We start from the raw sequence: 27,899 nt of genomic DNA on the forward strand, positions 1-27,899 counted from the left end.
CGTAGATCTGGTATATTTCCCCATCACCTCCTATTATAATATTTATTATATTATAACCCGGATTGTTTTGTCCACTACCAAAATAAAGTAAATCTAGTATACTTTTATAGTAAAGTAAGGTCAATAATATATATTTTTATGAAAAATAACAATATAATACAGCGTGTACAAAATTTCAATCAAACATTAATATAACCCTACAGCACAAGTCTTGTCAAAGGGGTTTGGAAATTAAATGAAAGTTTCATTTTTTTATTGCTTCATAGATTATTAAATATGGGTTTTCCCAATGGGGATGGGTCCTACTCTATTTATATTTTGCCATAAAGAATTGCATAGACCAAGAAGCAGTAAAACTGGAAATTTTAATTTATACAAACTAACATTTAAATAATTCAAATAATAATAATCAATAAATCATATTCTAAAGCTTGGTATAAAAGTCTGTATCATATTACACGCTTGTCGCACTTCACGGACTTTTTTCCACCATATTATTTATATATTATATATACAGGGTTTATGTAAAATTTTACTAGTTACTTTAATGATGATCATATTTTAATATTATTTTGTCCCAAAAATCAACTTATTTATTTTTAAAATTAAATTGTACACCGCATCTAGATTTAAGTATATTTTTTTTAAAAAAAAACAAATAAATAATACAGTCTTCTTCCTCATCAAACATAATATACACATTCATTATTTCACTTGATACATACATACATACATACATACATATATATATATATATATACACACACACACACATTAAATATATATATACACACACACACACATTAAATAATACATATATATATATATATATATATGTATGTATATATATATATGCATAATTCTTATATGATGTCCATCTATCGTATTAATTTTGTGACTCATCAATGATGTGTCACTCATATATTGTATGTGGTTAAACATACCCAAATTATGGATCCAATAAGTTAGTGTCACTTCATAGATGACACTGAGGTAGGGATGATATGTTTGATATGTTGTTCATCAACCGTATTCACCAATGAGTTGAAATTCAATTGTTAGATCAATAATTTAAATTTTATCACATTCAATAAATAAATATCATTTAATTGATAAACACAAATATAAATTGATACCCAGGGGTCCACTAGGCTCATATCACATTTGAAGGTCGAGACCACATTTGGATTACAAAGCCCATCAAGGTCCAGATATTCTCGTATAAATATCAGGTTTGGGTGTCTCATTCATTGATTCACTCTATTACTTTTCAGCAGCACCCTTAGCTGCTCCTCCATATATCCTCAGTCTCTGACTTGAACGTTGGAGAAGTTACGTCGGGGACACCCTCCCGACCTCCTTCTAACGGTCTTCTTCGTGATTTCAGGCTAAGGACAAATTTGAAGTCTGCATCTAGACCAATGACAATTACTGAAATCAGACCTTAAATTTTACTTTTATATCATCAATAATATATCACAATTATGTATATGGAATCATTTACGGTTAGGAGAGAAGCCGCGTAAGAAAAATTGGCGTCTCGGTAACAGGTGGACACGTGCGACGAACATTCAAATCATAAAAGCTCAGTAGCGACAAAAAAACAATGGTGGGTTAAACCAAAGCACCACCAATCCGACGTGGCGGCAAGAGGCACATACAAAATAATAATATCTTAAAATTTTTTTAAAAGAGTGTAATTTGAGAGAGTATCGTATCGTGTATAAAAAGGTATTGGAATCCAACCACTTAGAAGTCGACATCTTTTTTTATATTATCCTAAAATTTAATTTTGTCTCATGGGAATTTGCAAGTGCGATCTCCTTTGTGGTCTTATTTTATTTAGAAATAACTATTAGACTAATGGTTAACCTAATAAATTCATTGGGGTCGACGTGCATTCTTTTGATTATGGGGTCGAGGGTGTACAGGATGTCACATACCACAATCGAGTTAGATATATTTGACCTCGATTCGAAGATACATTATATTTTGTTTTCGTTCAAATTCTAATTGAATCATGGCTCGAAATATTCTTACGTGAGCTATTCGAAAATAAATGCTCGAAATAAATAAAATATTAAACTCTCTAGTGACTCGTTGTTTGACTAGAATAAAGATTTAAATTTGTTTTGATTCGGATTAAATTCACTAAATTCACATACAAATTAAATATTTTTCTAATCGTTTCGAAAATTTGGAACTGAATCTATGACTATCACTCCTCCTTCGTTGAAATAAAATAGTAGATATTTTACATTGGACCGGCAACGAGAAAATTGGTGGAGGTTATGTAGCCAATAATAGAATCCAAATTCTAGGGATAAAATTTTTTCCACGTGTTGCTTTTTTATGCGGCCACGTTAGCAAAGTGATCGTCCAAGTCGGACAGCTTTCCTTTTTTTGTAAATAATAAAAAAAAACATATACTCAATTATTTTATTTCCCATCAAATTGTTTTGGATAATGACCTTCGATGTTTTTTTCTGTCGACTATTATATTACTTAATTAATAAGTCAAATTTGATTTTTTTTAATTGATATTTACTTATATATAATTAAAGAGTAAGCTATTCGGAGACCGGGCTTTAGCCCAATGGTCTCACCCAACAACTTAAACTGACTCCCTCCTCGGGTTCGATCCACCTCCCTAACGTGTGTTGTAATAAAAAAAAAAAAAAAAAGAGTAAGCTATTCGGATTGACTCAGACTATCTGTTTTGTTTTTAAAAATAGTCATCTTTTAAGAGATGAATTTGTATGCGGACATTTCTAGGCATCATACTTATTTAGTATAAATGGCTCATTTTTTTTAACGACATGGAAATTCGTAATCGCTATTTTTTTAATGCAGACAAACAAGGAGTTCATTTTTTTTGATAGTGTTGATGAGTGCTTGCATAGACAGTAGTCATATGCAGATAATATATTCACATAACTTAATATTTTTCGCATAATATTGTTCAATATTAACCGATTCTTGCCATAACATTTATGGATTATATTAAAATTTAAAATATTTATATGCGATTTTTTTTATAAATTAGATTTATAATCAATTAGAATGATAATCAAACACGATATTATAAATTTATGATATTTTATATTATTTTTTCATTTTTAAACTTAGAAGCGACTTCATATACAACTATTCTATATCTTATGTTTATTACCGTATACCATATATATAAAGAAAATTGTATTTTTTGTTTTATATATTCGTCTGTTTTTTATTTTGTTATCTATGTTCTCGAATTTTAATTTTAATCACGTATCTTCTTGACAACCACTACAAGAATAAATGCTTATGATGACATTCATAAATGTCATCATATTCAATATTTAGTGACATCTAAGTTTTAGTGACACCACCAACAAATGTCCTCTATTCCAATGTCGTCTTAAACTTCCTGACATTTTTTAATGTCATTATAAGATGTTAATGACAACTTCATACGTGTTACTAATTATTCATATAATGACAATTTTAAATGTCAGGAAAACTCATGTTTAAATACATTTATACATGTCTTGTTATTATAGTAATAATGACAAATTTATATGTCAGTTAAAATCATTTATAATGACAACTAAAAGTGTCGTGTATATTATTTATAGTGACAATAACAAATGTGAGAATATTTGGGTTGGATAAATATTGGAGGAGGAAAAATAAATAAAATAAATGTGGGAATAAAAAAATATATTAAATTAGTTATCATGACATTTTTAATTGGTGTCATTTTTTATATGGATGGAAACAATTATTTTCCCTCCTCCAATATTTATTCAACTCAAACATTCTCACATTTATTTATAGTGACAAATTTTAGTTTTTTAATGATTTTTTACGATGTGGGAAACTCCATATAAAAGATGACATCAATTAAAAATGTCAGGATAAATAATCTAATATGTTTTTTTATTGTACACATTATTAATTTTTTACAAGTGTCATTATTAAGTATTTGTAACAACATTTAATTAAAAGTGTCTACAAAAAAGTGTCATAATAGCCATTTATTGTTGTAGTGAACTTAGTCTTTATTTTTTTATCAAAAATGTGGGAGTTATGATTTAACACCACAAGCGTCGACGTCATATTGAAAAAAATACTAAAATTGCCATATATATATATGAGTAGAATTGAAATGTGACAACATAATTTCTAATAAATATATAATTTATGTGATGAATTTGTCGAGATATAGTATGTTCTAATAATTAATGTTGCTAATTGACGTGGAAAATGAATTACACGTATCATGAAAGAATTAAGTATGAGCTGAATCAAATCACATGACAACCAAATGTAATTGTAATTTGGTGTCGGCTACCAATTAATTTGCCGTTTTGACCTAATACACGTGGTAAACCTCAAGCTTAATTGTTCAATATTTCTACCACGTTTCCTGTTAATTACACAATAAATTCATCCGATAGATTTGGTTTGTGGTCAATCTAGTTATAATAACTAAGGGATGAGAATACAAAACTAGCTTTTATGTTGCTAGTGCCTAGTATATGTAGATTATTATACAATTTTAATCTTTAAATATGACAAATGAAACAATGGTGAGTTGCGGAAGATTTTGAGCTGCTCTTAGTGTTTTCGGAATATACAATTTTCTCCAATTTTCTCTCAACATATAAAAACTTTCACTTGTGATTATAACACAATAAATCACAAGTTTAATAACCGGTAAATAATATAACTTCTCTCGCTTTTGAAGAATGAAGAATCTAGGTAATATGAAATGCAAATGTGTTCAGATTTTCTGGAAATTAGGCTTTGAATGAGCTTTGATCAAGCATTTAATGTTGTTAATTAGAAGCGACATGTCGATTCAATCATATTGGTGTCTTTTGGTCCAAAAAATGATGAGTCATAAAATAACATCATTTGGATGTTACAATATAAAAAAACTCGAAAAGTCACATGTTTTATTTAGCGATACATATAAAAAAACTCGAAAAGAAAATCCTCTGGAAAGTTTTGAAGCCAATCTTCTTCTTCCTCAACTTTATCTAGCTCTATAAATTCAAATTTCATAGTGGAACTAGCGATGTATGTTTGTTTTGATGACTTCAAGAGACTACTCCACAACCAAGGCTAAAAACGTAGCCACTAGTATATTTGGAGTATATGTGGAAGATATCACTCATATCAACCCACCATTCATTAGGGTTGTTCACTGTGTTATTCTAAAAAAATAATTGCATATAAGTCAAGTTCAGAAAAAAAAAATCAAAAGGAATTGACCTTTTTTAACCACATTTCTTTGTTCTTTTCCTTTCTTTGGTTTCCTGCAGTCTTTTTCCTTGTGGTTGTGTTTACCGTTATTGCAGCATTTTTCCTTTGAACGTTTTCTGAATTGGTTGATGTTGTTCGCCTACAGACTTCCTCTTCTTTCCCTTATTATTGGACTCCACAATGTTAACTCTAGCATCCATCTTGTTGTTTTTGTTCTCCGTATTGCGGCTGTCTTCCTCGATGAATGAATCTCGTGTAAAAATACTTGTATTTCTTGCACTTGCTCACCTCACCAGAATTTGGAGTTTACCATCTTGAAGTCCAAGAAACTTCCAACAATGAACTTTTTAAATACATCATATTCTGTCTTTTATTTCTTTTCATGCATTTCATATAGTTTTCTTCGCAGTTTGATTTTAGAGTACACATTGTAAAGTGCATGGTCAAGTAAATTTATAATGCAGTTTTTGCATAGGAGAAAATCACTTTGATTTCATACATCTGCTATGACCTTTTTGGAGTATCAACTTCTCCTTCATGTGTGATGGGATAATCCTCTTTCAGATGCTTTACCAAGTTCAAAGTTGTGATATAGAACATCTTTGGTTGTCATCTCTTGAAATCGGCACCACTGAATTACGTTGGTTTTCCTTTTTGCACTATTGGAATAGTTGTTGTTGTTGATGATGAGGCCATATTTGAATTTTCAAAAAAAAAAAAAATCTTCTTAAGATTGTAGTTATGATAACTTGAAATCTTGAAATATGGCAAATGAAACAATAGTGAGTTGAGACAAGTGTTGAACATTTCTCTTTAAGAATATTTCGCGCTGGTCTTGGTACTTTCAAAATATAACAATCTTTTCTCAAGATACAACAATTTCAGTTTGTGATGATATCACAATGAATCGCAAATTCAATAATCAATATATGATATAAACTGTCTTGCATTTGAATAAGGAAGAACGTAGGCAAAACGAAATGCAATTGTGTTCAGATATCTGGTATCACGTCAGCACTTTCGGGAAAAAAGACTAAAAAATATAAAAAAAAATGCAAGTTAGTTGACTAAAATCTTAAATCGACCAATAAAATTTTATTACGGAATAAAAGCATTAATCAACATAGCTGTTAACTAATCAAGACAATATCTAATAATATAAACATCACGAGAAAACAAGTTTTTTAGTCATAATTTTATTTGTTCATTGGAAACGAATATTTTCTTAATATATATTTGATTAAAAACATTAATCCAATAACTATTAGAACTTAGCAAGTAGGGAATTCAGAAATCGGGCTAAACCAAAACACGAAAACGAAGTGTTGACTGTTGGTTGGACTACAAATTTTACATAATGGCAGTTGGCGGTGAATATTTAGTGAATTCCTTTCGAGTAAAAGAAAAGAAGAGTACAAGAATTATGACATATTCGAATTTCGATTAATATTTGCATCAATAATTATTCTTATTGAATTATTTTTTTATGATATGAGAACTATAGTCGCTATAATTCGATATGCACGACTAAATCGTTGAGTTAACATAGTAGTATGCAAACCACATGAAATAAATAAGTGTTTTGCTAATAATCATGAGTTCAATTTCTTCTACCAAAAATTTTTCTTGTCGAACAGAATTTGTTTAAGTTTTGAAAAAATACTGCAAAACTCCACCACCTTTGGCGTACGCTGCCAATTTTGCAATGTCGATTTGCAGCGTCCGTTGCCGGATGCTGAAATCATTTTTCTTTTTGTAATTTCAATTTTTTTTTCTTTAAGGAATTTATGTTCATCCTTTATTTAACATAATGGGACTTTAGACCAGATGCCAAAAAAATAGAGTTGAAACTCAAGTTCAAAATTTGAAAGATAAAATATGAGTCTATCAAGCATTTTTTTTAAAAAATACTTTATTTTTAAAATATTAGGTAATATATCTTTAAGAAAAAAATTGTATTATAATTATTTTTATAAAAAAATTCTTTAATTTATTTAAATAAGTGTTAGTTTAATTTTTTTTAAAAAATATAGAAAAACATTTATTTTATGTTTACTTGTAATANTAAATAATTGAATTTTTTAAAAATAAAAAAAAAATCACATTCAAGAATTTTGCGTAAAACAATTTAAGAATTTTGCATAAAAAAATAAAGACATTTGAGAACTCGCTCATACATAATTTTAAAATTTTTCGATATTTATCCATTTATTATTATTATTCCATATATTATTATTATCATTTATTAATAATATTATAGTTTAAAAAATAGAACATAAATAGAGCGACGTACAAACATTTCTTTATTTTTTTCGAAAATTAAACAAATACATATTTTCAAAATAGAGGATTTTTTTTAAAAAAATAATATATTTTCAATTTTTTTAAAAGATAAATTACCTAATGTTTTTAAAATAAGGATATTTTTTAAAAAATTAATTGATCGATTCAACATTTTTATTTTATTTTATTTTTCAAATTAGTGGACTTGAGCTCCAACTTAAATTTTTTTTTTTTTGTGTGGTCTAAAGTCCTATTATATTAAATAGCGGATGCTGGCAACATACGCAACAAAATTTACAGCGTAAGCCAATGTGGTGGAGTTTTATAGTATATTTTTACTAATAATATCATAAATAAATAATAATAATAATATCCAAATATTATTATTATTTTTATTATTTATTAATCATTTTACTATAAAAAATAAAATAAAAATAAGTAGACTAACACATATACATCTTTATTTATTTTTAGAAAACTAAACAACACATTTAACTCTGTAGTTCGAGATTCTTCATTTTTAATATAAAAAATAAAAAAATTAAAATTTTTACCACCCAAATATTCTTATTATTGTATTATAATAATATTTTACCTTTTAAAAATAAAATCAATAAAAAAATAATTTATCGCTTTTAAAATTATTATATTAAATTAAATAACAATTAGGATTTAGGAGTAAGGAGATAGCTTTGAAAACGAGAGTGCAATTTTTTGACCAAATGGCAAAGCGGTGGTACAAATAAGATACGTAACTCTGTGTGGGGTCCAGTACACCTCACCATCACAACGTGACAATTGGGCGAAAAATAGGGGGAAAAAACCTAATAATGATATATTATTTTATTTTCTCGAAACTAGCAATTATTATATTATAATATCTTTGTCCTTTTTTTTAAAAAAAAATATTTTATTATTTATTGCCTCGGGCGCAAGTACATGACTCAATTATTTACTTTATTCAACAATTCAACCATTACTGTTTATTTTATTATTTAATAATAAAATATCAAACGATAAGTTAGTTTATAAATATTTTAAAATAAATAATTTCTATTCGATTTTTCGAATTAAAAATATTTTAAGTTGGTTTATTATTTAGAATAAATCAAATGACACTCGACATCTACGAAATTACACTACATTTTTTTTTAAAAAAAGCAGATGGATCATTATTTTATATCATTATGATTATTATTATTATTATCTATACTATATTATTAAATTTGAAAATTTGATGTTGGTTTAATAATTATATATTATTATATTTATGTTTAAGTAATAAAATCTCGTGGGTCCCACCGATTTCTCGGAAGTTCCGTGACTGTNTATTATTATCTATACTATATTATTAAATTTGAAAATTTGATGTTGGTTTAATAATTATATATTATTATATTTATGTTTAAGTAATAAAATCTCGTGGGTCCCACCGATTTCTCGGAAGTTCCGTGACTGTGACCGTGACTCCAAGTTTTATTCTATCTCCCCATATTCTACCGTCCGATCATATCGGGATCTGACGGTTCGCCGTGCTCCATCCTGCCAGCTCGGACTTTAACATTCCGTGTGCCACGTCAAACACGATCTAACGGTTGATATCTCACCCATCCGCTGCCCCGACAATCCCAACCGTCAAGAGTAGGTCCCACTTGTCATTCTTGGAAAAAAAGTAACTCCTACTAAATACACCTTGACCCTACCACTAATCAATAACCGTAATTATTGCACTTCCCAAATTATTCTATTTTATTTATAAAATTTATATTTATACTTAAATAGTACCTTTTTTTAATTGGTGGAATATATAAATAAATAAAAACTAATTTAAATAAAAGATAGTGAATTTGACCGGATGGATATTTTTGGTAGCTTCCAAGAATATTTCCTGATCCCCCCTTAAATTTAAATGTAATATTTTAATAATAATTACTATTTATATACAAATATACATTTATATTTAGCAAAGTAAATTATCAATTTTTTTTATCATAATATAAAGTTGATTATAATAATTGTGTGTATTTAATTGAGCATGTTGTAATTTGATTTCACATTAAATAACTCAAATAATAATAATAAACATTTGAAAGATTACAATTTACACATTAATTTGGGGGAAATAAACTTTGAAATTTTGGGGCCCACTTTATATTTTAATTTAATTACCTTTTTTAAAATAAATTTAGGGCATGGAATCTTATGGGGGAAGAAAGAAACCGACACGTTCCGGTAAATTATGCACACAGGTGGGTGGTGTTATTATTTTTTAAAACTATTAATAATAACTGGACGGTTGAGGATGCGGCCATGCTGGCCGATGGGGATTCTGAGGCGTTGGATGGGATTGAATCAGAGGGCTGAGATTGAGTGGGGTGACGAAGTAAGTGCATCTGAGGTTTCCACGAGGGCTGTGTGGATGTGAAATATATCCCCAAAAAGAATAGATGAAGAGATAGATAGCAAGAAACAAGGGCTCATTTCTATTTTCTAGAGAGAGTTGAGGGAACAGTGGGTGTGGAAAAAACAGAGAGGAAAAGGGTGGATTTTGGGGTTGTGGGAGTGGAGGAAGCCCATTTCAAAAAGAGATCTTTGTCAAAAGATTGATGTTTTTCATCGCCGGAGCTTGTTGAATTTGTGGCGATACCTAAGATGAGGTTTCTGATTGGGATTTAGTCATCTGGGTCAAGCTCAAATCTTTATTTTGTGGAGTGGGTAGAGGGTGTAATGGATAGGAATAGAGAAGCCAGAAGGGCTAGTGTTGTGGGCTCTAATGGTTTCAAGAGAAGAAGACATAGAACAAGCAGTCTCAGAGGCTCGCCAGGTGTGCACGAATTCAGCTTTAAACAGATCTGTTTGTAATTTTTCTATGGAAAAGATTGATTTTTTTTTTAGTTGTGTTCGTGGGTTGCTTCTTATTTCATTTTCCCCCCTTTGTTTTGCAGATGAAGATTTGGGAGTGGAGTTGCAGGAATCTATAAGATTAAGGGAGAGAGTGAGGACTGATCGAGATCGAGATCGAGATCGAGAGAGGGAGAGAGATAGAGAAAGGGAAAGAGGAAGAGATTTGAGAGAAAGGGATAGTAGGAGTAAGAGGAGAAGAGCTGAGAGATTGATGAGCAATAGAGATGATGTTGGTGGAGATGAAACTTCGGAAGAGAGTGTCAACGATGAAGAGGATGAAGAAGATGAAGAAAACAACGGCGGAGGCGGCGGGGTTAGACTGTTTGCGCCAACGGTTGGGCCGATTTCCAACCATCACCACCACGGCCATCACCACAGCCACAGCAGTAGTCTTAATCAACAACAACACGATAGTAGTGCTACGAATATTATCACCGGTAATCACCATCTTCAGACAAGAAAAACCTTCCCCCCCAGCACGTCTTCTTCTTCCTCCAAGGTTTTCAAGGCCGTTCCTATCTGGAAACCTGGTGATGAAATGATTGGTGTCTCTGTTCCAAGAAAAGCTCGTTCTGGTAAAAGTCCAAGGCAGTAAAATCCCTTTTCTTTGATTTTTTTTTATTATTGATTTTTGTTAATGCATTTCTTTAATGGGTTTTTCTTGATTTGTGTTTCTTCAGCATGCGCGAAGAGGTCCCATGATCGGATTTCAGGGAGTAGCAATAATATTGGTGCCGGTGTGATTGTCGGAGGAGAGCAAATTCTTCTGCAAGCAGCAAGTTCTGCGGTGAGACTAGGCCTTGCTCCATCTCCGGCTGCTCCAGTGTCGCCTTCTTCTTCCAATGCGTCCGTCAGAAAAAAGCTTGTTAGTGGTCAAGAATATTTAGTATTCTGGAAAAATTTCAGATTTATAAATTTTCGTGGTTTTTCTGAAGGTTTTTTTTTCCAGAAACTTAACAGCGGGCCGAAGCTAAAACCTCCTAAGGTGTCATCAAAGACGAGTTCTTCGAATCCCGAGGAGATAGAAATTGAAATGGCTGAGGTTTTGTATGGGTTGAGGACTCATTCTCAAAGCCCTTCATTGAAGAAAGAAGATTCAAGAGAAGTCAATAGATCCAGCAGCGACACGAAATCTCATGTTTCGTCTCCGATGTCCAATTCTACGTCGGCAAATAATCTGAATTTAGCCTCTAATTCGAGCCCCCTATCTGCTGTTGGTATGTTACAAGTATTTTCGAGGAAATTCCACATGGAGTTCACGGTTCAAACTTTTGGTTTTTTACTCTTTTCTAAATATTTGTTGTAGCTCCGAAGAGAAAGAGGCCTAGGCAAGTGTTGGAAAATTCCAGCTATGGTGCTCGGAGTAGCCCCGTTTCTTCGAAACCAGAGATAGACCAAGCACCAAAGAACGAGATTTTATCGCCTAAATTGGAAAAAATCCCGGGATCAACGGGAGATAATGGGTTTGAAATGGCTTGCGATTTGGTCAATTCTCAAGGTCAGCAGCACCATCTTCTAGAGTTGAAAGCTTCCGACTCTGTTAAAACTGATTCGGAGTTCAAATCTACTGCTGAAGAATCGAAGAACAACGTAGATCTGGTTCAGCAAGAAGAGATGAGCTCAATAAAGGCGAAAGAGGGGAAAGAGATGAGAACAGATGATAGCGGCCGCGAGGATTCGACCTTGACAGCGACAGCTTCAGCTGCTGTTGCAATTATTAAAGCGTGAGAATTTCAAGATTTGATGTTTGATGGTGCAAGATTTTCTTTTCTTTGGGAACCATTTTTCTTGAAATGGGCCTAATGTTGGTATTTGGTGTTGTTTTTTCCCCTTGAAAATTTCAGTTCTTTAATGTCTTGCGAGGCTGAAAATCAGAGGGAAGAGAAGTTTGTTATAGATCTGATGGTGAGTGTACGAAGATATGATTTTTGTTGGGACAAATGAATTTCTCCTTGATCTGAAAGTTTTGAACCCATTTCAGGCTCCGCCGCCTCTGGTAAGGTTGTCACCTGATAAAGAAACCAAGGTTGATTTGGCAGGCGCAGAGCAGAAGCCGAATACATCCATTGTTGATGCGGTATTACTCTAGATACTGAGCTTCAGATTCTTGTGAAGGGGATTTTTTTTCCTCCGTGCGGATCTGCATTTATTTTGATATTTTTTTACTTTTATTCGTGTAGGAGTTAAAGTCTATGATTTTGAAAGTTAAAGAAGAAGAGAAAGGAAAAAGTGGGAAAGTTCAATTGACAAATGTGACAGGTGCAGAAATTAAAGGAGAAAATATAGCAGAAGAAGATGAATTGAACAAGGGTAGGAATCTTGATCTACTGCTTGATTTGGAGGAGTCTGAAAGATATGGTGGAAACAAATTACAGCACCAGGTTTTGAAGCAGCAGCGACAAATGCCATTGAAAGTGGCCAAAGAGGAGCCAGCCACTGGGAAACCTGGTAAGCTGATTTTTTAGCCATTTTTTTTACCCGGGAATCTCTTTCTTCTCTGCATATTTTCAAGGATTTTCCGATTTTGAGTTGAATGATTTTGGTCTCGTACTCAGGTCAATTGGCGAGCTCATTGCCTCTGCCTATCTCCATGGCTACCTGGCCTGGTGGGCTTCCACCACCCATGGGGTACGGTTGTGTTTCCGAGTCTCATTTACTGGATTTTAAGTAGTGAATCTGTTTAAAAGCTCCGGCTTCCCGTGAAATAACTTGGTAAATTGTCGGTAATTTGGTGGCAGATACATGGCACCTTTGCAAGGAGTTGTCTCAATGGATGGAAGCGCTGTGACACCACCACCTATCCAGGTATGTGATTACCATCTTTTTTCCTCGTCTTCGATTGGAATATTTCTCTTGATTGTGCTGATGTGAAATTTGCAGCCGACCTTCTCTCAACCTCGGTCTAAACGGTGTGCTACGCATTGCTACATTGCTAGGAATATAAACTGTTTCCAACAGGTCATGAAGATGAATCCATTCTGGCAAGCAGCTACAGGCTCTGCATCATTGTATGGGTCAAAACCTGGAAATATGAATGCTGTGACGGTCACTGATTTGCTAGGAAATAATGCTGTTAGGGGTGCAAATAATATTGTTCAGGAGAAAGGGCAGAATCTGTCTAGCATTTCCAGTCCTGGTGGTAAGGAGAAAAATTCTCAATCTGCTAATTCCTCAGAATCTGCTCACAGAAAGCAGCAAATTATGCTGCAGCAGGCTTTGCCCCCTGTGGCACCTAGTAATTTGGTGGTATGTCTCTTTTTCTGCATCCTACTCAGTTTTTTGATCAAAGCAAGTTTTGACGTGGTGATTTTATTATCTGGGACTTTGTTTTCGTAGGGGCCAGCTTTTATCTTCCCTTTGAATCAACAACAGGCTGCAGCCGCGGCCGCCGCTGCTGCAGCCTCTGTGAGGCCAGCTGCTGCCAAATCTCATACAGCTGCAAGCCAGGCTTCATCCAACGCCTCCCGCTCTGCCTCTGCAAGTATGTCTGCTACAGCTGGAGGTGCATCAACTCCAATGAGCTTCAACTATCCAAACATGGCTACGAATGAAACACAGTACTTGGCAATCTTACAAAACAATGCTTACCCTTTTCCTATTCCTGCGGTTGGTGCTCCACCAAACTACAGGGGGACCCCGGCACAGGCGATGCCTTTGTTCAACGGTCCTTTCTATTCGTCACAGATGATTCATCCATCTCAACTGCAGCACCAACAAACGACCACCTCTCAGTCACCGCAACTGCGGCAAGTTCACCAAAATGCAAGTACATCGAGTGGCTCCTCATCGACACCGAAGCATTTGCCGGGCCCGCAGATTCGGCCCCCAAGTGGTGGCGCTAGTGCTGTGGCTGGAAGCACAAACTTTCCAGCTCAAAAACCTCAGTCATCACAGCAGATACCGCAGGCGCATAATCAGCATATATGTTTGACTCGGCCTCGGCTTGTGGATAATGAAATAAGCAGTGAAGAGAGTCCATCAACTAATGATAACCGAGGATCTTGGGCCTCTGTGAACATATACGGCCAAAATTTCGCAATGCCTATTCACCCACAAAATTTTGCCTTGATGACTCCGCCACCTGTTTTGGCTAGTGCTGCTGCTTCAACCATTGCGCCGGTTGGAGCTGTTAGCAACGGTGAAAAAAAGCCGCCACAACAAACCCAACAGCCGAAATCAAAAGGTGGAGTGGACTCTTTACCTCCCCATAGCTTTGCAATGTCTTTCGGTACCATCAATGGCTCAAATGCCAGCCCTGGCATTGATATCGCATCCATGACTCAAAATCATGCCATATTTCAGAACTTCCCGGAAGCTACTCGACAGAACATCCAAATGGTGGCGGCTGTTGCTGCTGCTCAGGCTGCACAAAAGAAGAATTTTAGAATTTCCGAGGATGGTAAACCAGCGGGTGGAGATTCCATCTCCACTGACGCGGAAAGAAAAAGTTCTTCCGGGAAGGTTGGCACTGCACAATCCATTGCATTTACAAGATCAGACTTGGCCGATACACCTGTTTCTTCTATTCCTGCAAACAGTGGAATTGATATCTCGGCTCGATCCCTGAACGTTTCGACTGGCTCGGCTAGAAGCTCTCGATCTGGGACAGCAAATAATGCTGGAGTCGGTAATGGCCAGAATGCTCACATTCAGGCTCATCAGCTTCAGCAGCAACAGATGCTGCAAATTAAGCAGCAACAGCAGCAGCTACTGGCAGCAACTCGGAAGGCACCGACAACTAGCAATGGAAATGGGTACTCCGATCACTTGAATTCATCTTCTTCCATGCCTGCCAAGTTTCCAAACCCACTCCCTGGTTTCCCACAAAACATTGTTCAGAGCAGTAGTAGCAGCCCAAGTCATTCTCCTCAGTGGAAAAATCCTACAAGAACAGCCACCTCTCAAGCGATGTCTCCTCTCGCCTCATCAGCTGTATCAACACTCAAAAGCCATCCTCAGCAGCATATACGGGCTCAACCACCAATGCACACACAAATATCCTTTGGAGGAAATCCGAAGACGCCGACTAGTGCACAAGGGCAAGCACCATTAAATAGCCACCAGGCTCCATCGCCCCCTATGATGGTCAGTTCTCCTACTACCTCTTCCATCTCGAAAGGATCAAGTGGAAGTCCAAGAACTACGACTGCTCCTAGTAGCCACAAAATGAGTCAAGCTCCATCCTTGTCAGCTCAGCCGATAAAAAACCCGGCTTCTGTACCAAGTCAGAAATCTCCATCGATCTTAGGAAACCCTCAAATAGCTTCCTCTCCTAGCACTGGAGCAAAGCCGCATATCCAACAGCAGCCTCATCAGCAGCAGCTTCCAAAGACTATGCAGCAGGCACAGCTGTTCTTCTCAAATCCATTCTCTCAAGCTCAAACGATGAATCCAACCAGTACAAGTTCCACCAATTCTGTCCCAAGTGGTTACTATATGCAGAGAAGACGGCCAGACCAACAGAATCAGCCCCCACAGCAGCTACAAAATGCGCCTCCAACTTCAACTGGGGCCCTGTCATTAACCTCTTCTGTCATGACGCCTAGTACGGCCACCAATGATCCGGCTAAAGCAATTGCTGCCGCTACATGCAATGTTAAAGGTGGTGGATTGACTTCCCAAGGTGTTATCCACTCTGCTCAATTAGCTGCACAGTCAGCTGGTACCCTTTTACCTGTTGGATTCTCTTATACTCATCCTGTTCCGACTGCCGTTCAGACAAAACCTTCGGAGCACAAACAATCTGCTGGTTAGTGTTTATTCTGCCCATTTCATTATATTTGTGCATTATATTGGGAACCTCCATTATATAGGTCGATTTCTTGACCAGGAAATGACAATTTACAACAATGGCAGCCTGAGAAGAAATGAAAATATCCTAGCAAGTAGTATCCTCCATGATATGGTGCATGCTGCAGTTGGTTTGGACGGAAAATTACATCAAATGGAGAACGGCGCTGCCAGAAGTTGGCTTGAGATGCCGACAGTGTAGCCTGTACACTGTTGTCTATAACCCGAATTTCAACCAATATCATCTTTTGTACCTTTGATGCTTAAAAAGTCGTGACCTTCCAAGATATAGAATTTCGATCCATGTTTTCATATGTCTGACAAGAAGGAAGTTAGAAGAACTTAGAAAGTCAAGTGAACAGGTAGAGTTTAAAAAAGACAACAATTCTGTTTTTTTGGGTAAGTAGTGGAGGTTGTTTTGATCAACTCCATACCCCTCTCCATGAAAAAGGAAAAAGTTCACCTCTTGGACATTTTGTAAATGCTTGTCTGGAACATGTTAGTGTAGCCCAGCCTCCTTTTTTCTCATTTTGTGCATTTGAGCTATGGCCCTACTCTTTGGTTGTTAGTAATGATGATGCTGCTTCTGCTGCTTTATTTTTTTCTTTTTTATTTGTTTGGATTCTAGGCATTGGCCCCATATGTCCAAATCCCCGTGTGTTGATACTGTTTTTGATTGTATTCTTTGCTAATTTCACATGTGAAAATATGCCTGTAAAAAGAGGTAGAAACTTAGTTGGAAAGAAAGTTAAATGGAAATTCTTGTTTTTATGTCTCTGCTTTCTAGATTTTACAATTTTCTTTTTAAGCAGACAAATAACGACCCCTGTCCACTTCAGTATTAAAGTGAAAATTTTGAGTCCATGAATATCAATTTTGATACGCCATCTCCAAGAAGCAGGAAGTTCAAGAAGAACGAACTCACCAAACTTTTTAAAGCAAGTTCATTTATATATTCATATACTTATAATGGTAAAATAAAATGAATGCTCCACAATATGAAGATATTTGAAATCTTAATAGTGTATTGAAATAACATTAATTGAACATGTAGGTTGATTTGGTCCAAGTTTTGTTGTTGGTGGAGAGCATTTATTCAGGATAAAATATACAATACCATTATTGGTGTGTGGTTGGATAAATGGAGTTGACAAAAGCCAAATTCTTGAGAAGGGAGCACTGCACGTGGCACTGTCTGCCTCACTCAATTTTTATCCTTTTTCATATATTTATTTATTATTATTATTATAATAATAATCAAAGATAATGTTAGTAGTTTGTGTTAGAGTTTTTGTAACGTGAAATTTCGAAAATGTATATTTTATTTTTGTAAAAATTAAATAGATATCATAGAATTTGTAGTTTTTTTTAGAAGTAATATGATTTATTTTTGTTAATCCTATCGTTGGAACACTCGTTCGTGCCGCATCTGAGAGACCAATTTTCGAGAAATAATACATGAAATTTACAAAAATGTCCATTCATAATATATAAAGAAAATATATTTATTTGCATAAACACCGTATTGAAATTTTGGAAAATATGTACTTCACTTTATGAAAATAAAATAATTTTTTTGGTATTGGAATCAAAGATCATGTAAGAATTGGATGATATTGCGTATGATTTATGTACTTGGTTTGTCGTGGAATTAATGCCATATGATGATTTGATATTTTTCTAATGACAAATCCGACATATTAATTTCAATAACTTGTCGTAAATTAAATACAAATGTCCAAATCAATGTTTTTATAATCAGATCAAACCAATCTATCTTAACAAAACGATTTTATCGATCAGATATCGGTTCAACCAGATAGTCGACTCGAAAACCTTTATATTATATAAAATAATAATATAATAAATTTTTAATTTTAAACATCTTAAATATATATTTAAATAATAAAAAATATATATTTATCCAAGTTTAAAATCTAAAAGAAATACATATAATCAAATATAATTATATCTATATTTTTTTACAAAAACCAATCAAATAATGTCAAATACTACTAAAATAATATTTTCTACAAAATTGAAATAAGAGTGAGTCTCATGTGAGACCGTCTCACGGATATTAATCTGTGAGACGGGTCAACCCTACCCATATTCACAATAAAAAGTAATACTCTTAGCATAAAAATTAATACTTTTTCATGGATGACCCAAATAAAAGATCCGTCTCACAAATACGACCCATGAGACCGTCTCACACAAGTTTTTGCCATAAATAAAATATTGGTAGTAATTTGGAAATATATAAGAAATTGAAAGGACATTGTTGGTAATGACAACTCTGGCACCTGATGAGGACAAATGAAATCAAGGATATTTTTGGGTTCTGTCGATGCTACCTGTGGGGGCAGTGCCCTCACAGAATCTGAGCCGTTGATTTTAAAGAATTTGGTAGATCCCGCATATGAATTGGTGGACCCAGCATATGAATTGGTGGACCCCGCATAGATGTGGTTAAATTTGAGCCTTTGATCACCTCATGAGGGCAGTGCCCCATAAGGTAGGGTGAAATATTCCATATTTTTGATGGTTTGAATAGATTTTAATGTCATATTTTGGGAATTCTGCCTAAAATGGATGTGTTAGGGGTTTAGTTTTATACTTGGAATATATGTTAGTTCTTAGATCATCAACGTATATGTCAACTTTCTATAAAATGTGAGTTATTCATACGATTTAATGATATTAGAATAAGAGAAAGANCTAAAATAAGGATAAAAGTAGATCGAGGTTGATACTAACATCTGTGATGTAAACGCTATATTTCATTGGTAAAATCATGAAAATATCCATTCATACAGATAAGTGATCATTTGTTGATGTACTGAACAAATTTCACTCAGACTGTCCAAGTAGTTATCATTTATCAAGTGTAATAGTCTGCGATTATGGTTGTACACCATTATTCCTTTGACTCAAGACAACATGGAGGCTCTGTGTATTAGCACCGTACTTCGACTAATTTACCGACTCCATTGAGGGTCATCGTGTGGCGAGATTGAGTATAGTTTCGAAATATGTAAAAGCTAATGTATTGTAGTCGGGGATTCACTGTTTGTCCACATGTGAAGATATCTTATGTGATATGATAAGTTAATAATGCAAGAAATCTCTGGCTTGAGTAAGACATGTATTTTGGAAAGATGTTTCTTCAGTTGCACATACTATGTCACTGTAGTTACTCAAAGATTTATCACATCGTTATCGAATTCATTTACAAATCTCGATATACCAATGATTGCAGATTCGATCGGGGTATATGAGTTGAAGGGACCGTACTGTATGCTAACTATAACTTAAAGTTATTGCATGCACTGTCAGTGATATTTAAGGGATCATGGGTGATACTACTTGACGCTCTTACTATGATATAATGAGTACAATCAGACTTGAGTTCTGACATTCTTGATCGAGGGTGATGAAAAGAATGATGCTAATTAAGGTATGTCCGAATAAGAATAAATGTTATTTTGAATTACATGAAGTTGTGAACCCACGACTAGCTGTATCCCTAAATCACTGAGAGTCATACAAGTATTAAATTCTGAGTTCTCTGAGATAATCAAGTTCAATGAGTTGAATTTGGTTATAAAGAAGTCTATAAATAGATTACATATGATAGAAGACGTGAAAGTGTGCTTAACAACTAATTAAGTGAGAATTGCCTGTTTTAGTGAAAGAGTTCACAAAAATGGATGTTGCAAAAAATGGATAAGTGGAAAATTTCAATATTCGAAATTTTCATTTTTCATTGTATGATACATGAGACTTCTTGTTGGAGTACAAGCTTACACATTCATTTACAAACTTTCAAAAGGATATTAAGGTACCTGAAGGGCACATTCGATTATGGAATTATGTACAAGAAAAGGAGCTCAAATGATTTGATTGCCTACGCAGAAAGTGATTATGTTGGCTACTTAGATGATCGGAAAAGAACTCCTGGTTATGTTTTCGTCTTAAGTTCTGGAGCTGTATCTTGGATTTCAAAGAAACAACCAATTGTTACATTGCAAACCACAGAGGCAGAGTTTGTAGCAGCAGCAGGGTGTGGAAGCCAAGTTATATGGATGAGAAGAGTTTTTGAACATGTTTGTTGGACATGCTCAAAAGAAAGGTAGCATAGTCATGTGTGATAACAACTCCACAATTAAGTTATCAAAGAATCCTGTGATGCATGAAAGGAGCAAACACATTGATGTACGCTTTCATTTCTTGAAAGAGCTTGCTAATAGTGGAACCATTGAGTAGTTTGCATTGTGGAACAGAGCAGCATATTGCAGATGTAATGACAAGGCCATTAAAGTTGGATGCTTGCCAGAAGTTGAGAAGTCATTTGGGACACTTAGTTGAGGGGAGGGATTGAAAGGATATTTCTGTTCGTTTTACGTGTCAAGAAATTTTTAATATTTGCAAAATAGTGGGACCATAATGTTTGTCGAAATCAGACAAGAAGATTATTTGCAAGGAAAAAATGAACCTGAAAATCCAGAAAATAGTACCCAGAAGAATTCTGCAACTTTTGCTAAGTCCTGACGTGAATTGTGAATTTTCATATGCTGACATATTTAAAATTATTAGACAGTACGTAAAAGGACTTTGATTCAATGGTGTGCTGGCCCACCAGTTTCAATGTTTGGGCTAAGCATTTAGTGTCGTTGGCCCACAGACCATATGACTTGGGTGTGGACCAATGGGCCATATGCCAAAAATTATTGAAGATAAGTGTAAAAATTGAAGATTATAACTTTAGTCAAATTAACAAAATATAGAGAAGAATAACAAGTAGGAATAGATTCAGTCAAATTTTTATGTTATTCAATAAAAGAAATGTTTTTAAAAAAAAATTAAAAAATTTCGATTTATCCTTTATAGAAACTTTATTATTACCAACTAAATGGGAAGCTTTTATTTGTTGTCTTTGTCCTAAATGTGATAATTTCGTAGTCACTTGTTCGATTTGTATGGACCATTCTATATAAAATATTTATTCAATTAATTTGATTTTTAAGAAAAAAATTTGACCGTAAATTGTCATTTATCTGTTTGACTTGGGATCCATAGATGGTCAGCATTGATTTCATCCAAACTGATACCACATAGATGGGCCAACTAGAGTTAAGACCCAAACTAGATACCAAGGTTGAATGCCCGTCGAGAGCTCAGATATCCTCATATAAATATCAGGTTCGAGTGTTCATTTCATTCATTCACTATACTATTATCCAGCAGCATCCTTAACTGCTCCTCTTTATATCCTCAGTCTTTGACTTGAGCGTCAGAGATACTACGTCGGGACATCCTCCCGGCCCTCTTCTAACGGTCTTCTTAGTGATTTTAAGCTCATGGCAAATTCGAAACCTGCGTCTGGACTAGTGTCACTTACTGGAACCGGACCCTAAATTTTAAATAAGTATCACTAACGACGACCAAACTAGTAGATTTTGAAGCCATTGAACCAGAATAATCAATTATCAACCATAATTCATAATTAATTAATTAATCTGAACTACAACAATTTCAAGGAGATTATTAGTTAAAAATAACGTCATGGCCCATAAACTCAATCAGATACGATTTTTTTGTTCTTTTTCCAAAAAAGTTGAAGATTGAAAAGTCATGGAAAAATGGGTTGCGAGATTTTGATTTACAACCATAATGTTGACTAAATAAATAATCGGTAACAAAGAAAGTGACAAGCCAAACACTACGAGTGTTCGTTTTCAAATGTAAACAATGATATCAATTTCCACTTGAGTGAAAAAAATAATGTCTCCTCTGATGTTAGACAGAATAAACAATCCCAACAATTTCGGTTCTTTCTGCGAATTCCTCACATATAAAGCCTCTTACAAATTCATGTGTTTTTCGGGGGGCTTCAGCAGTAGCTAGATAGCTGACGCCGAGAATTCTAACAGCTGTATTTCTTATCTAAAGGTTGTAAGAAAAAACATGCAAGAATTTCGAAGTAGAGGTTCATCTAGATGAACTATCAGAGTCATCAGAATACTTGGATGACTTGTTCTTTAATGCAGCGATTTCCTCATCTTGCTGCTTCTTTAAATATCGTTGTGCAGTTGCGTTAACAATCTTGACAAAGAAGTTCATTAGCATGAACCAAACCACCGTATTCCAGATGAAAGTGAGTGAAAAATCCCACTTTTTAACCTGATATATTAATTAATATACTGTAAGAATGGAAATATAATACCAATTGATACATGAATCTTGAAATGTTTTGGTACCTCGGTATTTGAAGGGACATGAGGCTTGGTGGCCAAGTACTTGGCTTTCACGGAGTGAAGCTTGGCAGTTAGGTCGGGTAAGATAGAGTTGAAACCGGGTATGAGGCTAAGAACCCAAATTAGTTCGTTTTCGATCCAGTCAAGAAGTTGATTATTGCATACAGAAATTATAAAAACCGTCTGCGGATAAATTGATGTATGGTGAGAGAATATTCCATGAAATGTTAAAGAATATTTCCAGATCAAGATGTGGATAAAACCCTTAAAACTTCCGGTCAGTTACAGACCTGGATGTGAGTCTTAATGATTGCTTTGCCTATCATTGTTGCAAGAAAGAACTCCCAGAAGGGAATTCCGAATTGTCCACACATAATGCCGGCAAGATCAAATAAAGGATTTGGTACCTAAAAATTATTTGTGATAACAAGGAAAATGTGAATAAAAATAATCCTTTTCATGCAAGAACCAAGAAAATGAAGAATGGCACTGACCGAAGCAAGAATCAAAATCGTGACAAAGTTTAAATATTGAGCATGTGATAAGAACCAGCGCTTGATTTGAGTTAATTGAGCAGATATAAACCCGCCATCTGCTGTTGAGGAAGCATCCAATTCTTTCATAGCATCAACTCCGTTACCTGATAAACTTGCTGTATCATGAAGAAGATACATGTAAGGTTCCTAACATGATCAAACCAGGCATTAATTAACATACTAAAAAGTTCTGATAAAAGATTCTTGAAATAAACAGACGTAACATAATTCATGTTTATATCATCCTAATTATTATGTTTGTATTAGACATGTACAACATTTTGAGGAGGTCTTGGTCTAGTCCGGTAGCCCCCGCTCCTCTTTTCGTATTTTGTCAGTTATATATACATACACATGCATATACATAGGTAGAGGGTCAGCCATACCCCCACGCCAGAAAAGAGTTTATATCATCCTAAGATTTGTCTCTCTCCTCTCCTGTTCTCGCGACTACAGTTTCATTAAAACTGGCTCAATAAAGGTAGTTACTCAACAACACAGATAAGCCAGTTAAAACAATCAATGTATCTCTTACCAGCCCGTGAAATGAAATAAGGGGGAAGTTCGCCAAGAGCAGTTCCAAGGCCCCACAGAATGGCCTCCAACTGAACCTGTGGTAGTATGCTGCTTAGGGGAACCCTTATGATACCATCTGAGGATTGAAAGATCGGGGGTCCAAATTCAGCACAATCCTTGCCAAGCCAGGATGGGCTTCTTTTTAATTGTATTGTATCATATGGAGCACTTTTGATGTCTATTCGGCCACATTGCATTGCTTTTATGGTGAACAAGGCAATATGAGGCCCCAGATACAGAACAAAAGTGTGCAATCCAGATCCTAGGTGAACACAGAGTAGCAAATAGTTAAGAAAAGGGGAAGATGCTACCCGGGACGGCAAGTATAATTTATCATAATTTCAAAAGGTTATGTAATTTACACAAGATTGAATGCAGAAAATGTGAAGACCTCATTGACATTCTCAAGATTTCTTTTCATCCGCTATAAATTCTTTTTCAAGGACTCATCGATGATCAGTCAATAGCATCAAGAAATTAGAATGACCAAGCTGATATTTCGCTTACCAAGTCCAATGGAGGATGCAACACCAAGAGCCACCCACCATAGTCCAAATCGCATATATCTCACAACTTCCTCAACATGCTGCATTTTAGATTAAAGAAGCACTGAATATTAAAGAAAATCCTAACATGTGTCGATGGATAACAAGGTGATAACACAAACAAATGTGAGAAAATTAATATCATACATGTTCAAACATAGTGCAACTGTTGGATTATTCAAAACCATCAAATAAAATATATCTATTACCTTCTCATGAGGACCATCTAGAGTCACAAGCAGTACCCCAGAAATAACCGGTAAGGTACTCAATAGCATAAGCCATACACCATGTGATAGAAGATATGTGACTGATCGTTTGAGATACAGTACGACGGCCAAAGTGAAAAGCTTTAGTGTCTTGAATGGTTGTGAGGTCAGAGTCAAATTATCTAAATCATTTTGATGTTTTATCTGAAGTCCTGCAGAAAGAAGCAACAGTTCTTTTCACTTCTAAAAACATAAACTAAGAACCCTCAAAGTAATAGTTCCATAAGAAAAGCACCAAAGGAGCTACTCCAACCATTGTTTGCATCGTTGTTTAAAATCTGCAAGTTGTGCCTCTAAGCTCAACGTGCAAAAAACCCAGCCTTTGCACCTAGAGTGAATAAGGCGCACACCACGGAGGTAAAGCACGCATCTTGGTTCACCTTAATGACCCAAGGTGCATTTTAAGCACACCTCAAATGAAAAGATTGCATATTTTCAATGATATCCAACGGTATGGTCATTCATATTGTTTGCATGCAAAATAATACTTGTTTTGTTGATATTCCAAGGCTCATAAATTTTGTATCAGATGCCGTGTAATACATTTTTAACTCATGCATCTGACACTTAAATACTATTATTATTCAGCATGCCTCACTCCAACAAGGTTTCAGCCTCGATTTATGCATCAACCCCATGCCCCTAGGGCATGTACGTCTAAGTGTGCTTAGTAACTTTGACATCTATGCACTTGAGTAAAACTGATGGTGGCTTTTTTAATCAATCTTACCACATAAAATGATCAAACTCTTTAACCGACTCGTGTTTAAAATCCATGTAAATCAAGAAAATAGATTCCAGTGATGCCTCAAATCTCATTGACCAACATGCCAATAATACTATATTCACAAAAATCAACTACCTTCCTAAAGAATACTCCAATTCTGTTGGTTTGAATCCCTAACATAATGACTCCTAATAAGGCCAAACTTATGCTCATGAAATAAGTAAAAAACCTTATCAAAGCAGTCCACATAATCAAAGCAACACCCTATGCTAACCAATGAACTGGCACAAAACCTAAAACATTAATAAAAAGTTAGCTCTGCAACAAAAATCATTCTCCTTCGAAATCTAATCCAATAAACATAAGCTTGAAATTTCAGATTAACACTCACACCCAGAGCATCAAAACACACAAACGAGACAATCCTTTTCATTTCCCCGCATCTCATAACACAAACCCACCTTTCACAAAAGTAAATTCCAAATCAAGTTTAAGTACTAAAACCCAATAACAAATAAAAAAACTCACCAGAGATCAGCACGCCCCTATCGCGTGAATTCTTATGGGACTTGGACTTTTTCTTGGATCCCATTTTTTATGCTCCTTCACAAGCCATCTCGCAAGCGCGCACTTTTCCGAGGTGTGCAAATGTTCGCTGAAATGTATCAATGAATCCAAGACCGTTGGATTGCGGACGAAAAGGGATGGAAGAAATCTTGATTGTGAGTGAATCAAACAACAAAAGATATAATTTTTCCGAGAGATCTGAGGGTTAATGGTATGAATCGATCGTTTGCAGGCGAAATTAATTTCAATAAGCGTGCAATTACATCAGTTCGCCGCGTAGAAGTTCAATTGATTGCGCACGCTTATACTTCGTGGTTTCAAACTTCAAAATTCTTCAAAAGTTCAAGATTAAGGTTAAGGATTAAGATTGTCCTCCAATTCTATCGTTATTGGGCAATTGAAACTCAAGTTGCATCGGGGTGAAAATTGATTGGGCCTCCTGAATACAAATTATTTATTTTCTTATAAAGCCCAATTTGTTTATTATTTTAAATTCAAGTTGGTTTGCATTAGACATTAGTATATCTAATATCAATGATAATATTAATGCTACAGAGTAAAAAATTATATAATAAGAAAAAGTTATTGAAAATAAAAAAATATAATTGTGTAATTGTGTGTATAACTTTATTTATTTATTTATTTTTATATAATTTAGACTATATTTTCTATTTAAATAACATTCTAAGTTTATTTACTATTTTTATATCAATTTAATTTTTTTCTATTGTACTAATAATTTATTTTTTGTTTTGCTTGGTTGTCACTCATTTTATTAAAAATCGTCTAACCGCAGACACCGTTCAAAACCGTTCGAAACCACGAATTTACTTTCACATAAAAAAAACCCGCAATCACAATATATATATCAAATTGAACTGTACATAGCAATTTGACTTGGATTTTATCCCAAAAAAACGCTCAAACCACAGCGTGATTATCCCTAATAAAAATAAAAATAAAATAAAATAAAAAGAGAAGAATTCCAATTACTGTTTCAAACCCCATGGAGTGTGTTTTGTTGTGTTCACTTTCAAGTGAACCATATTTTAAAAAAGATCGAATCGGTTGTTGAATCGAGAAACCCGTGTACCAGTTGAAAATTTTGTTTTAGTTTTTTGGTTAACCAGTTTTAGTTGGTCCATAAAGAAACCTAGATTAATCGGTGTGTTTTTTTTTTAGAATCTTATGATGTCAAAGATTTCACGTACCTCGGGTTCAGTTTGGTGAGCCAAATAATTCCACGTTCCTTTCGATATGCTATTATTCGAGTAGAGATGACTGATCAGGATATGACCAAGTCGATTATAACCGAGCTGGATCCAGAGAAGAAGAACAAACGTTAGGGGGCATTAGAACTATTTTCGGTGTATCCCTTCTGATGCTTAAGTCAGCCCATTTATAGAATTGAAACCGAGTACCTTGTATGGTAAGAATTATAGTGTGCCAAATTGCCTTGGATATCATATTTGTGTCGATCTTATTTTATCTTTCGTAAGTTTTATGGATTTGAATAAAGATGTCAATGAGGTGGGTATGGCTAAACCCAAGACCGTCCCATGAAGAAAACTTTGACCCATTGCTCGCCCCACCCCAATTAAATATTTTTTGGACACGTCCCACCCCGAATACGAAACGGGGCCGGTTAGACCAGTGAGATTCGAATTTTTTTAAAATGAAAACAATAATATTCTTTGTCACATGACTGAATTATGAAACAAACAGACATCTGAATACAACACGATAGAAAACTAATAATGTCTTCGACCACACTTAATAATAACAAGCATATCATTTTCACGACATTATGAATTACATAAAAAAAAAGAGTTACTAGCTCTCCAAAAAATATCTTGACATCCCCAAAAATAAGTCATAATAGAACTTAAACAGATCAATATAAAATCAGCGTGTAGGAAATATTTCAGACACATTCTTCAGGATCATCTTCCTCTTCATCAAGAATGGTTGGACAAGTTGGTAAACTACTTAAAGAATTACCTACAAAATTAAAGAGAGAAATTACATTGAAAAAATAAAACTGTAATTTAAAACAGTAAAAAAATATAATTTAAAGAGATAAAGTACAATAACAAAATTAAAATGAAAGCACAATAACAAAATAAAACTATGATTTATTTACCTTCCACCTCACCCCACAACCATCTTTGCGAGCACATCAATGCCTC

The 27,899-nt window shown here is 34.4% G+C and overlaps 2 protein-coding genes across 3 annotated transcripts; one reads left to right on the forward strand and one right to left on the reverse strand.

Moving 5' to 3' along the window:
• The first annotated feature begins 9,987 nt into the window (after positions 1–9,987).
• Positions 9,988–17,001, forward strand: LOC140980540 (protein TIME FOR COFFEE-like). Of its 2 annotated transcripts, none has more exons than XM_073446418.1 (13): positions 9,988–10,360; positions 10,482–11,015; positions 11,121–11,305; positions 11,390–11,657; positions 11,747–12,164; positions 12,285–12,345; positions 12,422–12,517; positions 12,621–12,888; positions 12,996–13,068; positions 13,179–13,245; positions 13,321–13,686; positions 13,777–16,189; positions 16,271–17,001. In XM_073446418.1, exons 1-13 carry the CDS (start codon positions 10,264–10,266, stop codon positions 16,309–16,311), a joined length of 4,887 nt encoding a protein of 1,628 aa, XP_073302519.1. In that variant the 5' UTR covers positions 9,988–10,263; the 3' UTR covers positions 16,312–17,001. The 2 variants fall into 2 exon arrangements, with proteins under 2 accessions (XP_073302519.1, XP_073302520.1); XM_073446419.1 differs by having other exon boundaries at positions 16,297–17,001.
• A 4,864-nt stretch (positions 17,002–21,865) lies between these two features.
• LOC140981491 (vacuole membrane protein KMS1) lies at positions 21,866–26,053 on the reverse strand. Its single transcript, XM_073447905.1, has 8 exons — positions 25,672–26,053; positions 24,357–24,568; positions 24,110–24,188; positions 23,562–23,864; positions 22,985–23,142; positions 22,781–22,897; positions 22,494–22,673; positions 21,866–22,416 (listed from the first exon to the last, which is right to left on the reverse strand). The coding sequence occupies exons 1-8, from the start codon at positions 25,733–25,735 to the stop codon at positions 22,225–22,227; spliced, it is 1,305 nt and encodes a 434-aa protein (XP_073304006.1). The 5' UTR covers positions 25,736–26,053; the 3' UTR covers positions 21,866–22,224.
• Between the last annotated feature and the right edge of the window lie 1,846 nt (positions 26,054–27,899).

The sequence above is a fragment of the Primulina huaijiensis genome, chromosome 7, assembly GCF_012295235.1.
Source record: "Primulina huaijiensis isolate GDHJ02 chromosome 7, ASM1229523v2, whole genome shotgun sequence".
NCBI lineage: Eukaryota > Viridiplantae > Streptophyta > Magnoliopsida > Lamiales > Gesneriaceae > Primulina > Primulina huaijiensis.